This window comes from Tauraco erythrolophus, chromosome Z, assembly GCF_009769465.1.
Source record: "Tauraco erythrolophus isolate bTauEry1 chromosome Z, bTauEry1.pri, whole genome shotgun sequence".
NCBI lineage: Eukaryota > Metazoa > Chordata > Aves > Musophagiformes > Musophagidae > Tauraco > Tauraco erythrolophus.
The window spans coordinates 15,910,493-15,933,794 of record NC_141496.1 but is presented as its reverse complement, the minus strand read 5'-3'; the positions used below and the strand labels follow the sequence as shown (position 1 = coordinate 15,933,794).

The 23,302-nt window shown below is 42.7% G+C and overlaps 1 protein-coding gene across 4 annotated transcripts in view; it reads right to left on the bottom strand.

The window, feature by feature from the left end:
• Positions 1 to 22,303, bottom strand: part of EGFLAM (EGF like, fibronectin type III and laminin G domains) — a 59,194-nt gene extending 36,891 nt beyond the window's left edge. For 2 of the 4 annotated variants that reach the window (XM_086629317.1, XM_086629318.1), the window contains exons 1-5: positions 22,196 to 22,297; positions 20,114 to 20,197; positions 13,900 to 14,017; positions 13,510 to 13,645; positions 3,987 to 4,153 (exon numbers count right to left, since the gene is read on the bottom strand). In XM_086629317.1, the coding sequence (XP_086485443.1) occupies positions 3,987 to 4,153; positions 13,510 to 13,645; positions 13,900 to 14,017; positions 20,114 to 20,197; positions 22,196 to 22,234 (544 nt within the window). In that variant the 5' untranslated portion in view covers positions 22,235 to 22,297. Of the gene's footprint in view, positions 1 to 3,986; positions 4,154 to 13,509; positions 13,646 to 13,899; positions 14,018 to 18,382; positions 18,410 to 20,113; positions 20,198 to 22,195 lie in introns of all 4 variants that reach the window. The other 2 variants (XM_086629315.1, XM_086629316.1) reach the window with 2 other exon arrangements.
• Positions 22,304 to 23,302: the final 999 nt, after the last annotated feature.

Below are 23,302 nucleotides of genomic sequence, written 5' to 3'. Positions count from 1 at the left end.
GAAGACGCTTCCTCTGTTGGTCTGGCAAAGCCCAAGGCTGGTGACCTTCCAGGCACAGTGCAAATCCCATCTGTTTCCCCAGGAGATGAAGGGTATTTAAGCGATGCAGGTGATGACACTTTGTTTGATTCTTTGGGACAGTTTATTTTGTCGTTACTAAACTTGACATGTGAAATCTTTTTTTCAAGTAAACTATCCATGACACATTGAAAGATTTTATACAGCAAAAAAACAACCGTATAAGTGAAATACCTGCAACCTGCATCAATAATTAAGAAAGGCAACAAAAATTGATTTATTACATCATTTCCTGTTAGAAAAAAAAAAAATCAAATCACAAATAAATGAGAACCCCTGGGGGAACTTGCCCTCTCTTTCCTCCCTGAAAACGGAGCCATGTAACATAAACCAAGCATGTGTTTTTTACTAGGTAAGAGGGTAACTGCTTATAATCAAGGCCGCATGTTCTAGTTGCACAGACCTTGGGAGGTCTGTCACATGAGGTGATACCATCGGCAACCCTTCAAAGGAACATTTTAGCAAATAAAGACAATAGTTTTCTATGCTGACCTGAAACAATGCAGTCAAGTGTATTGCAAAGACAGCCACCTTTTAAAATCAAAATGAGACAATTACATGCAAGAACAAGATAAACCCCACCAGAAAACATCCCCAAATAGCATAGATTCCGTGTCTGCGGGACTCATCTCTGTCTCAGCCTGCCTACAAGAGCTGCGAGAAACTCTACGCAATGCAGCACGGACGCTGAATATCCTCTACATTTGAGGTAATCTTGTGAATTTCTGCCTCAGTTAAAATAAGCATCAGAAAAGCTCTAATTATTTCAAAACAAGTATAAAAATGCAGGATATACAAGCATAAAGCTACAAATTTTAAAAATCCAAACACACTAAGGACCTTAGTGCCAGCATGATGTGAACTAAGTGTAATGCAAAGGAGCCAGACATTGTATGGACTTCTGCCAGCTTCCTAAGATATTTCAGGTATTTCTGAGGAATATACAGGCACTCAGAAAATAGCATCAAACATCTGTGGCATGTTTCATTGTTTACATGGGAGGAGGTATCATTTTAATGATGAAAGAAGTAATTCCTACTAAGCACACCTCAGAGAAGGTGCATCATTTTTAGATACGTCAACTGTCTGTCACCCTTCCAGCACCCATAGGTGACTAAGAGTTATGTTCTGGCACTTGGAGAGATTCAGGCATCTGGTGCCATCTGAGATGCATTACAGTGTCTGAGACACCCCCAGAGGACCATCAGGTGTCTGGGAGATGCAAGGGAGGCACGTGTCCTCTTGCAGTGACAGCTGAAAACCACAGGAACTAGCGGACCTCAAATCCACCAAATATCTACATCTGAGCAACAGAAGTGAATAATTAACTGGGCCAAAGAGGGTAATCATTGGCTTGCTGGCTACTAGAAGGGGGAAAGTACCTGCAGATACATAATGTGAACTACCAGTAAGTTTTATTTGGTTGCCCTTAAGCATAGCATGCTTTTTTTTTTTTTTTGTTACGTTAAACTTGTCAACAGTTTAAATCACTCTTCAGGGTTTTTTACTGTTTTGGGGAAAAATAAATGTTCAGGCTATGCATGGCTTTAATCAGGAAATTTTTTTACAACAGAAGTTTAGCTTTTCTACTAATGCACAATGTACTTGTGTATCTGGCTATCATCAAACTAGTTTCTTACACAGACATCACCACTAAAGCCAAGTGAGTGCTGCTATACTTAGTTACACTCCTGCTTCCAGAATGTCACAGAACTCTTTTTCTAAAGGCACGCATCCTTTGCTGCCTTTCAACACCACTCCTTGCTCTGCAAAAAGCTGGTTGCTATGAAGACAGGTATCCTCAAGATAACACAGGCTTTCATGGGTAGCGGCTATATGTAGTTTTTAAGCCTGTTTGCAAAATCCACCCCGAAAACCAAGAGCAGACTGGCAAAGGAACCACATTTGCATTTGCCAAAGGACCCAGAGTTCACCAAAGTAGCCCTAAGCACAAGTGAACAGGTGTGGGGCTGGAGCACGTCACGGATGCAACGTGGCCTTGGGCTGTGGGAGCTCTGCCCGCTCATCAGGGTCTCCCCCAAGCACTACCAGTCCCTTGGTGCAGGGGGACCAACCTCTGAGCCACAGCAGCATCCATGTGCCTACCACAGACTGGCACAGAGCCTGATCAGAGAGCAGTGCAACACACATAATACGTTCACTTTTCAGTTCTGATCCAGGCAGAGAGAGCCAAGCTCATGTCCTCTGTGAACCTCTCCAGAAACCAGTGTTGACACACACTGGGAGTGAATTCTATTCCAACCTCTACTGACAAAAAAATAGAGCCATCTTGACAGGTCTCTGCAGAACAGGTGGGTTCCAAAGGCAAAGTGACTTTCCTAGAGTACCGCAGTAATAAGCGCAGCACGAAGACTAGTCCACCCTGACCAAAGAATGCTGCCACTCACATCCAAAGCTAAACAGGATATCAAGGAGCGCATAAGCATTCCTGAGGCAGCAGGAGCTGACCCTTGAGGATCCAGGGGCTAAGGAACCCCAGAGCGCACTGCACCTGTGTGGTTTTCACACACATTTGCTTCAGAAGTTAAACTTACAAGTTCAGCAGCTGTAACAAACTTCATGCAAACTGTTCAAGGCTCTGAATTTATGACAGAGGGGGGAAAAAATGGAAAATGTCATATAAGAGTCAATGAAAACAAGAGATTCCAAGATAGGGAGGCAATTTAGAAATAAACCCCTAGCAGGTTAAACTGGCATGCAATGTCTTCTTGCAGAGCTCACAATCCTACCTGAATATCAGCCGTTCATTTTCTACCAGTTAATTAAAGATGATTTGCAATTGAGCACGCAGGTGAGAAAAGAAAAAAAAAAGTCGGGTTTATTGCTCTATTTTATAGTTCATTAATCTGCTAAAATTATATCCAGGCATTTTCTTGCATGGTATTCTGTCCCCTATAAATGCCTTCAAAACTCGAACTTAGAAGTACTGAAACATTTTAAACACAATAAAAAGTTTGGCACACTAAGGATATAGTTCAGTTAGTGCCCATACCCTGCCAGCCTTGGCTCTGCCTCCTGCACCGACACTCTTTGTGACATTGGGTATTTTGTTGTGGGAGAGACGTGATTCATACAACTCCCAAAGTGCTCTGTGTCAGCTTGATCAGGATTCTCACATTCAGCTACAACTTTGGGGGTGATGAGGAGCAGCAGCACCTCAAAATCAGCCCACAGAGACACTAGCACTGACAGAGGATGACATCCTGAGGAAGGCCATCAGGAGATGTGCGCAGGACCTACCCCTGATTGAAATGTTCATGGCTTACATTGCTAAAAAAATGTGAATATAATCGTTAAGAAGTTGTGATTATTCAAGTGTGTTTGAATGCCTTTTCACCCAATATTTTTGCTACAAAACTTCTGATCAAAAAGGGATGCTTACTTGTTTATATCATTATTTTCATGATTGTGCTTAATAGTTTAAAAGCCATACTCCTCAGAAAACAGTATAGATTTGCTTTAGTCTTTTCCAGTTAAATTATAAATGTAATATATACAGTTCAGTTTCAAAGAATAGAGAAAAAAGATGAATGATAGACTTGTGTCTCTCATTTCTCCCCCTGTGATTCACTTATCAGTTCTGCAGGAAGTCAGCACAAAAGTCAGTAAGTAGCGATCCAAAAATATCTGGCAATGACCTCCAGAGCAGAGAAACAGCAGAAGAGCACTTCTGACTGCAGCTTTTCAAATCTTTGCTTGCGGCTTGACTTGCACAGGATGCTGCAAGCTCCACGGACAGGACCCAGAGGTGTCAGACCGGGGGTGCCTGTGCTTGGGCAACGACTCTTTCCACCAGCAGCCCTCCACAGGCTACCCCAGATACACTTTATTTACAGATACATTTTATTTTTATATAGCTTTAATTACAAAATGGTGGTTCTACTCACTGAACGTTTGGATGATGTCGCTTGGCACACTGGCAGGGCTGGATCCGTAGGAGTTTGCTGCTCGGACGGCAAACTGATACTTGGTATTTGGGAGAAGTCCCTTGAGAACCATGGATTCCATCTGGATCTGCTCTCTTATTACTGTCCAATTGCTGTCAAGGTCTGGCCTTCAGGATCAAAAAAACCGAAGATGATAAATAATTAAAGCTGGCTGTATAAATTAATTACCTTTAAACTTTCCTGGGAAATACATAAAACAAATGAGAGATAAGCCTGCTAAATCATCACTGAAATCCTTCACTCTTAAGGGGCCAGACTGTGCAACCATTACTAAGCTGCAAAGCCTGTGATATCAAAACTCTATAGTGATACAAAACCAATATTCAGATTTTGCTTATAAAGTCAAGGAGGTTGTTTAGTGGAAAGTTTCTACAAACTCAGTTCTGTTTATCTGTTTTCATGGATTTTGGCTTCACAGTTTTCAAGTGGAGGTGTATTAGGAATTCTCTATCTCCTTTTTGGCTGTATAAAGCAGTATTTTGCAATGGAGGGAAAGATCTTGATTTATTTCTAGGAGTTTGTGCTCTAACACCACTAAGTGCCTTCAAGTATATGCAAGCATTAGCAGGATGAGAATCTAACACTTGATGTCCCAGGCAATCAGGTTAATCCACTCACATTGAAAAATCTGGATCCAAACTCTTCTCTTCAAGAAAAAAAAAAACACCAAAACAGAACAATAATGCAGAGAATCTAGCCTGTATATGTGGATTTTGCATGAGAATTCCCACATCTGCTTTTGGAAGATGCCTGGTTAACTCCTGATTCATACTGGAAGCCAACTGCCAACAAACACTTGATCTAAGTGCTGTTATAGTCCATCTGAAAGCAGTACAACCATTCACATGGCAAGTTGGTTGAAATGTTTAAGTTCATATGCAGGGAGACATCAAAAAGGGGAGGGCTATTTCAAACACTTTGAGAGAGTATTCTGATGCATTGAGATGATTTTTTACTCCCTCTACAATTCATCTCTTCTTATCAAAAAGAGAATGGAATGAGAAGGTAAACAAACAAATACAAACAAAATAAAAATGTAAATGTTAAGTCCAGGCCACTCAAAATATTCAAATTGAAGCCTATGAAAGCAAATTAGGGACAGAAATGACTTTCAGAGAAAATTATTGCAGTGTCCTTTTCTAAGAGGTCCTCGTGATATTTATTACAGGATATAACCTCCAAGCGCTCCCTGAATCTACCAATGTTTACATAGGACTCGCTGCAAATGTCTCCAACAGTCTTGAATGAAAATTATAGCACAAGGCAGGCATTTTGTATTTGTTTATTTGCAGCTGGAAGGAAATGCCAAAGGTAATGTATGTTTTCTTTTACCAGTCAATACAAGATTTATTGACCCCTAAGGTTTCATTGCTGTGTGCCAGCAGGGCCAATGCAGTCACAAAGCAGCAGCTCCCAGCTGCCCGGCTCCCTTACACCACGGCACATGGGGTGTGACTATTTCATTGTCTTGCTAAAAATAAAAATAAAACCAGACTAACGCAGAAGATGCAATGACAGCTAAACAGACCATCTTAAGTCACCCTCCACCACCATTTCCTGGTAGACAGCAGGGCATTTATTTTGGCTACTCTTTCATTGTCTCCTTTCTCTGAGCCTGGGCCAAAATGAAAATGCACAGCGTTTTCCAAATGAAAGCTGTTAACATCGCTTCCTTCCACATGCTTCATTAGTAGTGTTTTCAAATTTTCCTGTACGCATCTTTTTTTGGCTCTAGTTCCAGTCCAGGGAATCCCTGCTAGCTCAAGAGCTGCCTCCCAGTCTCTTTGCACAGACCCTGCTGATGTCTGTGCCCGAGTGGAAACATATGCCTCTGAGGAAGAGACCCGAAGGAGGCATTGCACCCTATGAGGATTTAGGAGGCAACACAAACCATAGGCTGGCCTACGGCTTCACTGTCTCTCACAAAACTTCCTTCTGCAGAAGCGAATAATAAAGGAAATGCCTGCAAATGCATAAGCATCTGCAGCTGAAGGAGAGGGAAAGAGGGAGATTTATCACTCGACCTTTGCTATTTCTCCAGAACGTTCCCTGTGTGAACAAATCAGTACAAGATGAAAAAATGGCAAACAGATGGGGAGAGGAACACAATAAACTCAGCTGGTGATGGTGTCCAAGGCCAGCCAGCTCTTGTGTTTTCTAAGCTGGAAACATTTTGTTGAAAATTGACTACAGGGTCCTTTTCACATCAAAATTCAGTTTGTGTCAACTTTTACACTGGAAGGGCTCATTTTGATGCCATTTTCCCCATCTTTCTGCAGAGCTACATTCCCTGGACCAGCGCAGATCTCTGTCTCCATCTGGGACGTCGCAGGGCTGCTCCAGACGATATATCTGTGCATGGGGAAATCAGACAACTTCCATGGGCATTTTCTGCTCTTGACGTTACAGCTGTGCATCTCCAACGCAGAAAGGCCATGCAGTAAGAATCTGGCCAGTGACAAAGTCAGAGTGTTTTTAAGATAATAAACATATGGGTAAAGTCAATAGGACTGGACAGATATAAACTGAGAGCAGAATTCTGCCCCAGACGTACTCAAAACATTTGGATCAATGCTTTACATTATAATTTGGGGACTGACTCGATTTAGGAAAGGAAATCTTTCTGATGTGGAGAATTCTATATTCACTTGAACTTCTTAAAATCACCTGGAAATGATTTAACAGAGTAAAGCACCGGCTAGCAATTCAATTTTTATACCATTTTCGATTGCTCTTTTGTGCCTTGTTTGTACTCATCTCAAGTGGTAAATTCAACTTCACTAATTTTTTATTTTTAAATATTCGTACAAATAATAAATATGGCAACAAGCACAATGCATTCTTATTCGCTACGGAAACTACTCAATGCAGAAAATAACACGCTATTGGATATTATTTTTAGTAATTATTATTATTTAGCTTTATTGGGACACTTTCTGTAAAATACGTCAACCAATATGCCTGTTCAACTCAGAAAAAGGAAAGCAGATAATTTTCTAACCTTATTCTTTTGTTAAATATTTTTCTGATGCTGTCTAATATTGTTAAGAATTTTTTCTTAATTTCTATGTCTTCCACTCCTCTTTCTTCTTTAACTACCTTTCCAAGTATTTAACCCTCATAAAGAGCAAAGTAAATGTTTAGGCAGATGTATCTGTTTCATGCATTAATCAAGAAAGCAGTATTAAAGGTATTTTTACTGGGCATGAGGAGGCATTTCCCTGGTCAGATCTGTTGGTTGCGGTTCCCAGCAAACAAAAGCAAATACGACTGCCAGGCTCAGTGAAGCACCAGTTTACACAGAATAGATTCAGGGATACACCTTATTTTTAGGGGGAAGGCTTTAAACTAATCTGCCCACAACACTATGCTGAATCTACTCCATCCTAACATTTGTACACTGATAAATCTTCCCAGTTTTATCAGCAGAACCCACCTACTTCATTGCAGCAGTCCCCCATATGTCAAGATTAATATTGAAAGCTGTTGAGTCCATCTACGTACTGAGGAGAGGAAAAGAAAGTGATCAACTTCCTTTTAAGGGATACTGCTGAAACGTGGTTATGTAGAAGCTAGCTGGCTATAAAAACGTGAATAAGTTAGTCTCCAAGTTTAGATAATAGAATCATAGAATCATAGAATGGCATAGGCTGGAAGGGACCTCAGAGATCATCTAATCCAACTTCCCTGTCATGGGCAGGGACACCTCTCAACTAGACCAGGCTACTCAAGGCTCCATCCAACCTGGCCTTGAACACCTCCAGAGAATTGTGATGATTGTGTAGATGATAGATGATTGTGTAGGCCTTCAACAGATTAAAAATTTGAGTATTTGGAGTACTCAAGTGAAAATATCCAAGACATTTTTGAAAAATAATAATTTTATACAGCATCTTTAGGAAAAGCACCCAAACTAGTATGTTTAAATCCTGAGTCTTTCATAAGAATGCTGTTTGTCATAAAATATTTCTCAGCATAAATCCGCAGACTATTAACACTGAGCCTGCAAACTTCCACAGATCCCATCAGCTATTTTAGCTTTAACACACTCTTTTACACATTCCCCATGAACTGTGCAGTGAGCAGTGAGACCTATATTTGCCCTCCTGATTTTCAGCATTTAGTCAAGTTGGGCTTGTGGTCTCCTTAGCATTCCCTTACGGTCATCAGCAGAGCAGAGCGTGAGTTAGTCCAGCCCGTCTCACATCTGAAATGATCTGCAGCCCTCCACTACCTACAGCATACCAAAAGGTCCCAAGGGAAATCCATGCAAGTGCCTAAACAGAGGGCCAAATTCAGACCACAAGTAGAAACAGACTACAGGTTAACCCTAGTTCTGATTAGATTCTAGTACATACAAACAATTCATGGATTGAGTTTTCATGAGGTTTTAATCATAGAATCATAGAATGGTTAGGGTTGGAAGGGACCTTAAAGATCATCTAGTTCCAACGCCCCTGACATGGGCCGGGAAATCCTCCACTACACCAGGTTGCCCAAAGCCTCATCCAACCTGGCCTTAAACACTTCCAGCGATGGGGTATCTACAACTTCTCTGGGCAACCTGTTCCAGTGCCTCAACACCCTCAACGCAAAAACTTTCTTCCTTATATCTAATCAAAATCTGCCCTCTTTCAGTTTGAATCCATTGCCTCTTGTCCTATCACTACACGCCCTTGTAAAAAGTCTCTCTCCAGCTTTCCTGTAGGCCCCCTTTAGGTACTGGAAAGCTGCTATAAGATCACCCTCAAGCCTTCTCTTCTCCAGGCTGAACAGCCCCAACTCTCTCAGCCTGTCTTCATAGCAGAGGTGCTCCAGCCCTCGCATCATCTTCATGGCCCTCCTCTGGACCCCCTGTAGTAGCTCCATGTCCTTCTTATATTGGGGACTCCAGAGCTGAACACGATATTCTAGGTGGGGTCTCACAAGAGCTGACTAGAGGGGCAGAATCACTTCCCTCGTCCTGCTGGCCACGCTTCTTTTGATACAGCCCAGGATAGGGTTGGCTTTCTGGGCTGCCAGCGCACATTGTCAGCTCATGTTGAGCTTCTCATCCACCAGCACTCCCAAGTCCTTTTCCTCAGGGCTGCTCTCAATTCATTCTCCGCCCAGCCTGGACTTGTGCTTGGGATTGCCCCGACCCACGTGCAGGACCTTGCACTTGGCCTTGCTGAACTTCATGAGGTTCTCACAGACCCATCTCTCCAGCCTTTCAAGGTCCCTCTGGATGGCATCCCTTCCCTCCAGCGTGTCCACAACACCACACAACTTGGTGTCATCTGCAAACTTCCTGAGGGTGCACTCGATCTCACTGTCCACGTCACCACCAAAGATGTTAAATAGCACTGGCCCCAGTACTGACCCCTGAGGAACACCACTTGTCACAGGCCTCCACTTGGACATTGAACTGTTGAACACAACTCTTTGAGTGTGACCATCCAGCCAATTCCTTATCCACCGAGTGGTCCATCCATCAAAACCACGTCTTTCCAGTTTAGAGATAAGGATGTCATGTGGGACAATATCAAATGCTTTGGATAAGTCCAGGTAGATGATGTCAGTTGCTCTTCCCCTATCCATCAATGTTGTAACCTCATCACAGAAGGCCACCAAATTAGTCAGGCAGGATTTGCCCTTAGTGAAGCCATGTTGACTGTCACCAATGACCTCCTTATTTTCTATGTACCCTAGCATAGTCACCAGGAGGATCTGCTCCATGATCTTGCCGGGCACAGAGGTGAGACTGACTGGCCTGTAGTTCCCTGGGTCTTCTTTTTTCCCCTTTTTAAAGATGGGGACTATATTTCCCCTCTTTCAGTCAGTGGGACTTCACCAGATTGCCACAAGTTCTGAAATATGATGGATAGCGGCTTAGCAACTTCATCTGCCAGTTCCCTCAGGACTCGCGGATGCACTTCATCAGGTCCCATGGACTTGTCCACCTTCAGGTTCTTTAGATGGTCTCAAACCTGATCTTCTCCTCCAGTAGGTGGTTCTACATTCTCCCAGTCCCTGCCTTTGCCTTCTGTGGCTTGGGCTGTGCAGCTGGAGCTCTTGCCAGTGAAGACTGAGGCAAAGAAGTCATTGAGAACCTCAGCCTTCTCCATGTCCCGGGTAGCCAGGTCCCCTGTTTCCTTCCGGAGAGGGCCCACATTTTCCCTAGATCTCTTTTTATCACTGACATATCTATAGAAGTTTTTCTTATTGCCCTTGATGTCCCTGGCCAGGTTTAACTCTATCAGGGCTTTAGCTTTCCTAACCTGATCTCTGGTTGCTCGGACAATTGCTCTGTATTCTTCCCAGACTACCTGTCTTTGTTTCCACCCTCTGTAGGCCTTCTTTTTGTGTTCAAGTTGGTCCAGGAGAATCTTGTTCATCCATGTGGGCCTCCTGGTGTTCCTACCTGACCTTCTCTTTGTTGGGATGCACCACTCCTGAGCTCGGAGGAGGTGATCTTTCCAGAGCTTCATCCCATTGCACTCTAGTGAGGAGATCCCTGAAGAGGCCAAAGTCTGCTCTCCTGAAATCCATGGTAGTGAGCTTGCTGTGCACCCTCCTTGCTGCCCTAAGAATCTTGAATTCCATCATTTCATGATCACTGTAGCCAAGGCTGTCCTTGAGCATCACGTTCCCCACCAGTCCTTCTTTGTTTGTGAGAATAAGGTCCAGCAAAGCACCTCTCCTCATTGGTTCCTCTACCACTTGGAGAAGATAATTATCATCCATGCATTCCAGGCACGTCCTGGATTGCCTATGTCCTGCTGTGTTGTCCTTCCAACAGATATCGGGCTGGTTGAAGTCCCCCGTGAGGACCAGGGCTCGTGAACGTGAGGCAGATTCTATCTGTCTGTAGAGGGCCTCATCCACCCGGTCCTCCTTGTCAGGTGGTCTGTAGCAGACCCCTACTACTATGTCCCCTGTCCCTGCTCTCCCTTTAATCCTAACCCATAAACTCTCAGTTGGGACCTCATCCATCCCCAGGTGCACTCCAACTGGTCTTCAACATAGAGGGCAACTCCTCCTCCTCTTCTCCCCTGCCTGTCCTTCCTAAAGAGCCTGTACCCTTCTATTCTGACACTCCAGTCATAGGATTCATCCCACCACGTCTCCATGATGTCAATAAGATCATATTCCAACAGGCGCGCATACACTTCTAACTCCTCTTGCTTATTCCCCATGATGCATGGGATTATTAATCCCTAATATCACAGAATCATAGAATCATAATGGTTCAGGTTGGAAGGGACCTTAAAGATCACCTAGGTCCAACCCCCCTGCAATGGGCAGGGACACCTTGCACTAGATCAGGTTGCTCATAGGTGCATCCAACCTGACCCTGACGGCTTCTGGGAATGGGGCATATCACAGCAAATGAAAAGAGTGAGTTTCCCTCATCTCATTCTCCTAGCATGGTTTTTCTAGGGTTAAAGTCACAAAGTTAGTTCTAAGGGGACTGAAATGATTTAAATGATCTCATTTTTTGAGGTTTGTGATGTCCCCAAGAGAAATTACAGATTTGCATAAGTCACTCATTTTGCAAAAGCACAGGATAATATTGTATTTCTTTGACATAAGAGGATTTAATTCTAAATTTATTTGCACTGTTCTGTTTTAGTTTTATATAGGTTTAGTTTAACAGCTTTCACTCATGTTAATACATTTTATAGTAATTAAAACTATATGCAGCAAAATACAACGAAGTTTGAAGTTAAATCTTTACCTATAACTGCCATTAGGGCTTATGGCTCATTGAACATTCTCCAAATACATAATCAAGCTTCCAAGTCTGAGAGAGCATAATCCCAAAATTAACAAATACACTTCAAGCTTAGCTTTAAACCTAAAACTAAACAGTGTAATCAAAACACAGTGCTGTTAGCAAATTCTTTCCCAAAGTCTAAAACCAACGAAACACTGAAATTTCAATTACTTGCGTCTTTCAACTTAAACAGTGAAGGCACTGTTTCCACTCTCTAGCTGAACAGAAATATTCAAGAGTGCACTTTCAAAGTGTCAGATGGAGATGATGGTACCCACTTCTTCTTCCATTAGCAGTCCCCTGAAGAGGTGTACATAAACCTGCAGGCTCCACTTTCCAGCACAGAGGCAACATGAGTGTGGTCAATCAGAACCCAACAAAATCCCTTGTCTAACACCAAGCAAATGAGAGAGAAGAGATGGGGAGAGGAGAGAAGGGCTCGGATAACTATTGTGCATGAAAAATAGACATCGGAGAAATTTCACGGTGACACTACAGCAGAGTTTACGTGACGGCCATAACGTATTTTCAGCCCTTGTATCTTGCCTCCCAGTGCAACCAACATTGTAACGGCTTCCTGCTAAATATGAGGCATTCTGACTCAAACACAAAGTGCAACATAAGTTCACAAGCAGGCTTTCGGCCTGGGAATTCTTTTCATTATACTAATATCTTCTAGATTGTAACCATACTTCAAGCACTGAAAACCGATAGTTCTTTCTGTCTGTTTTAACAAAAACAATCCTTTTTTAAAAATGAGTATGTTTTTCTGAAGAATGTCTTTTTGACCTTTACCAGCTCGGAGCAGTTAAAGAAGCAGTACTCTCTTCTTATCCAGAAACCTCAACTAAAACCTGTCATCAAGTGTTCACCCAAAGGATTAAACTTCCAAAGGTTGAATTTTGCCTTCACTGTAAGGGTAAACATAGGCGCAAGCACATGAAAATAAACAGCTTTGTATGCAGATCTTAGCTTACGCAAGCACACGAACAGTCAGGTACGAGTGCTTGTTTGTGCATGCAGATACCACCACCTCCTCCTGACCCTTTGTATTCGTCCTATGAAAACAATTCGATTGGCGACTTTCTACAGTTCAGTTCTGTTACTGCAAATATTAGAGAGTTCAACATAAAAGAAGAAAAAAAAACCACCAACACCCCACCTAAAAAACCTGAACAGAAAGGATAACATTTAATGTAAACTTGATTAGCATTAGGATAACAAAGCAAGTCTGAGTCTTGCAAACTCAAGACACAAAAGACTTTTGTCAGGTAAAACTGCCCTACAAACTGAGATTGTGATCCCCAGATTATTTCCTATAGCAGCCCAGGATATTCCTGCTCAAGAGAACTGCTCTGCCACAGACTCTTCGCTCAGCATGGTTCGACAGTGTTTGATGACAGGAGAAACTTAAAAATGCATTTATCCAGCCTTTTTTAGAGAGAACAGATCAAATGAGACCTTATTTTCTCCAATCAGAAGGTGAAATTTATTGGTTACTTTATAAAAAAAGTAGATTATTTTCTGGTTTTATTTTTAAATTTTAATAGTAATTCAACACATATCAAAAAGAAAACTACGTGTACTATACACAACAAGCAAATAAATCATGAGAAGAATCTATATGCTGTTTAATAGTGCAGCTAGGTGAAAAAAACCCATAGTGCACAAACACTGACATTCAGACTCTACTGGCAAACTTGCCTGATAAACTCCACCATGTAGTACTGGATGGGAGAACTTCCTTCGCTCACTCCAGGCTTCCAGGATAACGCAACTTCTGAATCAGAAACTACAACGATCTGGGGCTGGTAGGGTGGTGCAGGGGGCATGCACTTATCTAAGCCAGAAGAAAAGCAAAGGAACAGCATCAGAGAAGTGGACAGGCTAACACACACTTAAACCCAACACCTGCAGACTTGAGAATCAAATTTAGAGGCTTCTCTTGCCCCTCTAAAACCCCATACTTCTGGAAAAGTAGTAGTAAAATGTTATGATACTGCACGTGACAGAGATTTAGATGTGCATGACCTGCCATGTTACAGGCGTGTGTCCCATCAGTTTTGTGATAGAAAGCCACTCAGGCAGCGTTACCTTGGGATAAAGTCGTCACGTCCCTGGGCATGCTGGGTCGTCCTTTCCCTGCCCAGCCGTACGCTCCAACGCTAACACGGTGTGGAGTGCCTGGCTTTAGATCACCGATCACAACCTCCTACCAGAGTCAAGAGCAGACAAGAACAGAACATTGTGAAAGGTCTTCCATGTGACTGGAGACGGCGCTGTGAGCTAGGACCTTACACGGCATTTTCCATGTAACCTCCTAGGAGGTTTCCTAGGAGATTTCCATGTAATCCTCCTAGGAGGATTGTCCCCGGCCCTGCTCAGAAGCAACAAACACAAACAGCACCACGTGTTTCCTCTCAAGCTGCAGCTTCGCCCCGGGGGAATCCACAGGGATGACCTGGACCCGTTTCTCAGCATAACTCATAAGGTTGCAGATCATTTGCATTTGTTGTCTGGCTTTTTAGCTGGTGAAGTCAAAATCACATTCTATTCCCTCCCTTGAGCCAATTGCTGGCATTCAGTATCAGTCTGGTGCATTCTTATTTTATTTGTTTTTGGGTTTGTTTTTCTTTTAAATCCAGTGACCATAGAAGATCCTGAGAAAGCAGCAAGTCGGTGTGAACTGACGATCTTTAATTTCTCACGGAGCAGAGACCAGTCCCATCGTCTCTCACAATTTTCCTAGCCTCGACCTGAAGCGAGCATTTTCCTTATTTGTCTTTCTGCCATAAATACAGAAAGATTAACCCATAGACAACTACTGTGAGGGAAACAATGCCAAACTTCATGTGAAGAGCTTGTTCTGCTGAATACTGTTCAGAGTATTCAGAACCTGCTCAAATCTTCCAGAAATTAGCAAATGTCACCGAAAAATTACATTTTTTCACTGGCTGGCACATATAGCATGGATCAGCTTCAGACATTTAGATCTGCTCTTGAAAGGAACATATCTACATGTGTATAGAAATTCAGTATTCTTCACCTGCAGCTTATCTGTAGAGAGATGCAAATCCCAGATTTACAAATTTTGACAGCATATTCAAGTAAATAGAAATACCAGGTTCTACAACACAGACTGTTTTGGTATTAAAAAAAAGCACTTATAAAAAACTATTGTACGGGAATTTTTTTCCTGTTTTTCATTCCCTGATATTAAAAACATTATTCACAGTGCATGTGAAAACGTAGAGATCTCATTTCTTTTCATGCTAGAACAGACTTTAAATCTGCATTTCCAGTTGCAGTAAAATAGTAAACAATCTCAAAATTTTATTAACTGCTAAATGTCCTTATGACAGTCTTTTGGACAAACTCTCCCTCTCTATTCTTTGGAGAACTTATGCTATTACTACAACATTGTTCAGCAACATCTCACCATCTGTCATATCTCTAGTGGCGGTTTTGGAGATCCATCACTGATTTCCTATTAACATGGACGACCTGACCATTGTCTCGTTTTTCCATCATTCACTCTTGATCTGCTTGAATGATTTGGACTCATCTGAGAGAGATCATAGCAATGCTGGAAAAGTAACTGCCCAGAGAGAGGCAGTAAGCACAGTCACACCAAAAGATTTATCTGGGCCTTTCAGTCTCAGTAGCTGAAGTGAGTGAGATCTTTCAAAATGTGATCTGAAAAGTCAGTTCCTGAAAACCCAGCATCTCCTCCTGATGACAATACTGATGATCCTGCTCCTGCCATTCCACCCTCCACGTTATGCATAACATACTGGCCGTCTGTGTTTAAACTGTGTGCATTTCTTCGTGCCAGCATCCCTCTTTATTACATTCATTTTTATGCAAAAAAATCCTTCATTACGTGTCTCATTGCTTTCACGCTATCAAGGAACTTGGCCTGTGCAGAAAGTGAGATATTTTATGGGATATGTACTTGTATGATATTATTACCTGCAGACTCAAGACTACAAGAAACTAAATAGAATGAGTCTCTGACTGCAAGGTATTTAAGTTCAACATGTGCACCCTCAAAACCTCAGGAAGGTTCTCTCTAGCCTTACATGCATGGCTATCTGCCTCTTTCTTCTGGCAATGTCATCTCTATACACACAACTGTTGGACATACAGTGGGTGCTTTTGAGACCAAGTATCTTCTCGTCTGCTAAGATCAAGACATTAGCAAATAGGTAAAGATTCAGGACATCATCAAGCTACCCTGACCCATGGCAATCTCAGAGAATACCCATCTCACACCAGAACATTTTCAAATGAGATTCTGGAGAAGAAACACATTTCCTTGTACTCCACTGTCCAGGAATCTGGGAGTACATATTTCGTCTCTTTTTTCACTTGTACTTAGGAGAAGGATCTTAAACTCAAGTTTTCTCCATCTCAGAAGAGACACAGTGGACTAACAACTGAGGAATTAAGGTGGTATGTGGAAGAGTCAGCTCCCCATCATTTTTGTACTCTTTCTCTCCACTCAGATTGCCTCTATATTTTGAAGTATGATACCTCAAACTGGACATCACATTGCTGATGAGGCTTTGCTGGGCACCAACCTCCCTTTCCTGTTTTACACAACACTCTTGCTAAAACCCTGCAAAACGACATTTAGTATGTGCATTACAATCTCATGCTCTTGAATGGGTGAAGCAACACGATGCCCCTTCTTTGTCAGAGGAGTCAGATGTACGTAGAAACTGCATACCCCTTACTGCTTTGCCACCCAGCTTGCCCTCCATGCAAGTGTGCCGAAACTGTAAGGCTGCACAGTAAACCACCTCATAGAAACCTGGATTACAAATTATTTTCCAAAGAAAACCTGTTTTCTGTCTTGGTTTGTTTTAATCCAAAAAAACATCAAACCCTGGATTACAGCGCAGCTGCAGAAACTGAGCTGGGTTTAATGACACTGGATCCCCTGACAATTCCTTCCCTGCACTGCTCGTCTCAGCTGGTCACTTCCCATTTTTGTACTGGTGTGTTTGGTGATTTGATAGGGAGTACTGCTGTTTTCCAGAGCTCTGTGCCTGACCTAAAACCTCTCACCTTTCAAGCCTGCTATTTTTTCTTGCTTTTTTTTTTTTTTTTTTCAATTTGTGTTCAACTTCATGAATATTATGCCCAGTAGAACAACTGCCTTATAAAACAGTACTGCATCTGCACTTCTCCTGGCTGCTCTCACTTACGTGTTCTCGATTATAAGATGACATAATACAGCTATAATACATTATCCACTTTGCTAAGGCACAAGCACATGCACACATGCACACATAGAAACAGGTGACCCAGTTCAGCTCTTGCTACGACAGCCTCGCACGGCCCAGAGAAGCCTCTGAGAAAGCAGCGGGGCTGTACCCGGCACCAGGAGAGGAGGCTTAGTGACGGAAACACAAACTATGCAGACTTAACCACAAAACTATTGCAGATTTCTGTTGAGTTTGGTATGAATATAACAGAATGCTTTTCAGCGAGAACACCACTTCCTGAGGATTAATGACAGCTGGGAGCTGATTAATCCCAGTCAGTCATACTTCTCCACAAGTACCCCTCAGAAGTGTTATTTTTATCAAGCAGAGAAAAAGAGCCCAGCATGGAACCTCAACTCTGAAATGCCATAATTCAGACTCAGCTCAGCTGGGATTGAACCAGATAGTCTGAGTTCAAGTGCATCCTGAGGTCTCATCCAAACCTATTGGCCTCCTACAGTCCAACCAAACTTCCTTTAATTCATACCATGAAAGCTGTGTGACATCCACCAACTTTCTGAGATTTCTCCATTCCTAGAACAGATCTCAGAGAAAAAAAGTTTGCAAAAGGTTGTTGATGTTAGAGATTTCAGTTAAACACTGAAATCATTGCCCTCATCCTACCCAAACCCAAGCACCTCCTGCTTGCTTCCCCTCTCACCATAAGCCTGACCTGTTTACAGCTGATAGGAAGCAGACTGGACCGAGTGCGCAATTGGAAACAATTAATCTAAATAATCTACCAGCTGCAAAGCCATTAAGAGGGACGGTATTTCTTTCAGACTAGTTGCTAGTCTCCCACTCCTTCCTCCTGGGCGTTCCGTGGCTGGCGTCTTCCCGCGTTCCTCCTCCTCGGCTGTCGCTGCACTGGCTCAGGTTTTTTCCTCTCCATCTCTCCTCCCACTGCCAGACTGCTTTATTCTTCCCTGTCACTCTGTGCCTGACTGCCCAGCTCTCCCTGTACCCCGTAAGTCCTCACTGCCTGGATGTAGCTAATTTTTTTTCACAAATTTCCTCCAGTGAATCAAGACATCCATAAATACTTTTGATAACCGACAGGAAAGTTTATCCACTGCTAAAAAGGGAGTCACTATACCTACACTTGTCCACCTTCTTCACATCTAGATTTTGAGCTTTTGCTACTATTTGCCACATTTTGACTACAAAAGATCCTGTATAAGCATTAAGTAGAATTAACATTTGCGATCAACTTCTGCATGTGAATCTGGAAAGACCAGGTCAGGAATATTTAATTTCATTTTAAAACACAGCTGCAACCAAGTTTCATGTGAAGCAATACTTACAAAAATTGCTTGTCCTTCAAGTTGACCCTGGGAAGAAGCAAAACAGGGCTTGTTAATGAAGTAAGATACTAACAAGTGATGGCAAAACCACATAAATAACAGATCAGGGAATTAAAACAAGGCCAATGCTGCAGCATATAGTAGTTTATGTGGTTATTCATCTGCGTGAGTACTGGGATACAGACTCTGTTCTCCTAGTGAGTAAGAATTACTGCTTTCAGGATTAAAATAAAACAGCAATGTGCTGTTTGATCTTGTTTGGCACTACTAGGAAGAATATTTTTTTCAGGGAAAAAAAAAGCAAGTGAGGAATACAGAGATAAAGATCGGAAAGGAGAAAATAATGTATAAATAAAGAAATAATGTATCACAGCAATGGTATGCTTTCATTTGCCGTGATCCCAGAAACCTGCAGGAGTCAGAACCAAAATCCAGAGTGATTGAAAACTGCAGGAAATCTGAGCATCCCTCTCACTCATGCTTCTCACAGGAAAGGTTTCTGAGGACTGCCCGGCGGGCACCATGAAATACAAGTGAATGCACGTCACTGAACATCAGGTGAGGAGCCTGAAGGAAGAGGGGAGAGGAAATAAAGGAGAATGAAGATGAGTAGAAGAGAAAGGAGGAAAAAACAGAATTGTGAAGAAGGATCACCAAATAAAGTCTGGAAAGCCTGCAGTCCTCCTCTGTGCACACCTACAAGCCTTTGATTCCTGTGCTGGTAAGGCTGCTGTCTCGCGGACAGATTGCTCTTTGCAGAGCTCCCCTTGCAGCACCCATCCTGCAATGCTCCTTCGCTCTCTGCCCGAGCAGAGGCTGGAAAATCTCTGTTTCTGCCTTGCTGAACTCAAAAAAGCAGCTTCTCTGCACTGAGGAAGCACTAGCACATTTCGAGAACACTCTTTAAAAGCAGACCATGTTAAAACCACCCAGAAGCACGGAGGAATTTCTTTAACCTCAGCACTAATCGCTCAGCTGTGTTGCAGAAGAGGATAGGCAGTGTTCACTCACGAACAAAAAAGGAAGGGAAAATTGAACAGAAGAAGGGAAGGAAGAAAGAGAAGGGGAGAATGAAACAAAGCAAAGCAAGAAAACAAAGGAGCAATAAAAGGAAAAACAGAACTAAAGGAAACGGGGAAAATGGGAAGCAAGGAGGAAAAGTAGTGCTTTCAAGAACCAAAAAACCAGAAGTTAAGGGAATCTTCTAGGAGCTGGACTTGCACAAATGCAACTAAAGCAGCACTATTAAACCTTAAATTCCATCTTTCAGGAGGCCACAGTCTCACAGAGACAAAAATACACTGAAAACTCCATCTCCTTTAACTCACGCACTCACCTGTGTCAGACACAGCAACACATATGCACTGATATTGCAACTCTGATTGAGCATAGAGTTGTGCAATACCCCTTTTACGTGTGGAAGTGCACAGAAAAGGCATATTCAAAATTAAAAGTACTCTTTTAGTAGATGCCCAAGGTCAGTACTAGGAAGATGTAAGCAGGTCTCAATAGTTTTACATGATCAACTAATCAGAAAACAAGGAGCAAAAGTGTGGCTCACAGACTAGATTACAGAAAAACATTGTGATTTCCTCTTGCTCAATACCCAGAGCAGATCTGAGGTTTGGATCTTTGGCATAATTCACAAACCAGCAGCAAGTAGATAGTTCTAAGTTCCCACTTGCCAGCCCCGCTCCAGTCCTCTGACTGTTGATGAAAAGAAATACTCACCATGCTAAGCATATCCAAACTCAGGGGAACATCGTGTGAGCGCTGTTTAACTGCTTTGTCATCTTCAACCTCTGAGTAAAAGACCTTGGGAAGAAGATATAGTCAAGCCAGTTAAAGCAGTAAGGCAATGCTTGAGAATGACTTAAAAACAAGTGCATTGTTACCACGTTGTGGACAGCATTTGAGCCTATGATCCCTTACCTTTTCAAAAGCACGAAAAGCTAATGCCCTTTAACATTTCCTTCACATTTGCTCGAAGTTGTCAGTATGACCAAAGGACATCATCCTACGGTGTATACAGTGAACCGAGGTGAAACACAGCCTAGCTTTCAGGACAGACTAGAACTGACAACTTTAATTGTGCATCACTTGGCCATAGTCAGCTTAGACAGCTGAAGATTTGTGGGGCTGGTCTGCACAAGTTAGGCATTTTACTTCCTATAAGGAAGATATTGACGTTACGTGATTATGTCACTATAAAAATTGCTGTATCATAAATGTCTCTGCATGCCTGTTGCCATGTACTGGAGACTAATGAGCCAGGAAAAGTCTGACTTCCTGTGCAGAGAGACCCTGAGATGGCAGAGGGTCAAAAGCTAATGTGAAGACGGTTTGGGTATAGCACTATCAACGCTCTTTGTCATTGGTTTTACCATCATGCCACACATGAACTCAAGGCTTAAACATAAAATGGGGCTTTAATGCTTAATGTACTGCATGAACAGTGAAAACTATCTATGATTTGTAACTATAAAGAATTGCAACTGTTTGAAAAATATCATGACCAATAGAGAAGCCACTTAATCACTGCACCTTTGTTTTCACACAGTAGAATGGACCCGACTACACACAGAGCCCAGCTGAAGCATGTTCTGGCCACAGCAAGTGCTTCTTGCTGTCCTAGATTACAAACACTTTCATAACAACAAAAACAACCCTGCAGCTGGGCTGCATTAGAGTAATTTACAAGACAATAGGATGAAGGGGCATATATATCAGAAATACCTATTTCAGGGAATTTTCTCACTCTTTTAGTGTACATTAATGCTAAAAGTAGTCAGAGGAGTCTCATCTTTCTACATAAAACTGAATTTTGGATTATTTTTTTCTGTAGATTTCAAATCCTGCCACTGAAAATGCTAACAAAAACAACTGCTACTTGTGTTTTTGTTGAAGAGGAAACCAACTGATTCTAGTCGATATCCCACATGTTTGGTGCTAATTCCCCAGTGACTAACTTCCATTTTGGGACTGAGTGTCATTGCCATGCAATACCTGTTAAAACAATATCTAATAAACATGAATAAATGGCAGATCTGTGCTCACTGTTTTTCTGCTTGCACACCAAAACACAACACTCAGTTTAGGCTAGCCCCTCCACTTTGCCCAACAGGCAGGTGATGTGGCAGAGGCTTGGAAAGTGTCAGAGCCTTCCCTACAAAATTACTGGGAAAAACAGGAAAATCACCGGACTTCTTTAAGGGAAATTCACCACAGAAGTAGAAGGCAATAAAAAAAAAGTCTTGATATTTAAGGCTGTGTCTGGGTTCCCAGGGATGCTATGAAGTACAGTATCTATCAAGGGAAGAGACGCTATGAAACTCTCCTTCCTCTATATATGCTGCTGCTGTGGGAAGGCTTAGAGGTGTAGTTTGGAAAAGCTATTCCTGCTAAAGCAACCCTCAGGCTGGAAGTACGAGTCAAAGGATCTGAACAGCCTTGAAATCACCATGGATCTCCCTTCACTTGCACAGTGTAATATCGACCTGCTCTCTCTACTTTATTGCTTTATCAGCTGCAGGGAACACCAAGATCCTTGCATGAAAACCACAACAGAAAAGCAATCTACATCTACTCCAAGCCCTTGGCATCCAACCCAAATTCCCATTCCTTGCTTCTGAAACACGTTTCTTAAAGTCACAGCTCAATCCATTCAAGGCCACTGTCCCTGACTGTGTTCTGGGCAACGGCACAATTCATTGTGAGTGCGGGCTCTCCTGCTTGCCTTGTCATGTCACCTGCGTAGTCTGAGGCTGTGTAGAGTATTGCAATTCTCTACTAGCAGCATGGAGGATCACTTACCGTGTACCCCGTGATGGTGCTCGTGTGCTGCTTTGGCATCCTCCATTGCACGCTGAATGCTGTGCAGTTCAGTGAATCCAGCAGTATGTCCAGAGGAGGCCCCAGCCTATCTGCTCAAAGCAAAATGACACTGCATAAGAAGCCATAGGACAGAAAACTTCTCCTTTAGCCACCTGATAGGTATGACTTTGAAGAAGAATGGATGCGTGCCGCTCTCATTCCAAAGTGTCAAACATAGCCCACAACTCAGATTTGACTTCAGTGCACATTTTCCCTCTCCCCATGTGCCCTCCAAGGCAGCATTGGAGTACCAGGAGAAAGGGGGTGAAGGAGGACATCCCTTCTCAGTGGCAAGGAGCTGTTGATCAGCTCAGGACACCTCATGGACACCTTCAGCCTCCCCCTCACCAACCTCCCTAGGCTTCACATCCAACAGCAACACCCTCGTTTGAGGAAAACCAAACAAAACCCAAAACATGCCTCCCTTCAGCCCTTTGCTGCTTTGGCACAGGCCAAGACACCCCCTTCGTGGGTCACCAAGAGGTCTCCTGATCACCATTGGCCTCTGCAACCTCAATTCCTTCACAACAGCTATGGATGGAAAGGACAATGATTTAAGTAAGAAACAGGTTTAGCCTGATGAGACGAGCACAAAGGACCTCTCAGTTCCCTCTTGCTCCTCTCCAGGTGCAGGTTACGGCAATGAGATCTCTTGCTGTCACGCTTTCAGCGCTGCCATGACCAACCCATCTCTCACAAGCTGCAGCAGGAGGACAGTGTTTTTATACAACTATACTGGTCTGACGGCACCGATCCATCTCCTTCTCTTCCCATGGTACAGGTTGGCATTTCAGTACAACGGCTAATTCAACTACTGCAAATAAAAAAGGCTGGAGAAGAAGGAAAGCCTGAGATACGCATCTCTAGTAACACGTTAGAGATTGAATTTACTATCTGGAAGGGGCAGGTGGAGGAGCATGTCTGCTCCGTAACCCAAGCAAAATTTTTAACACAACTTCCCCAAACCACCATCATCCACGCTCTTGAAACCAAACCCACCTAACAAACAACTGTAACAGAGAACTGATTCAGACACTTTAACAACAA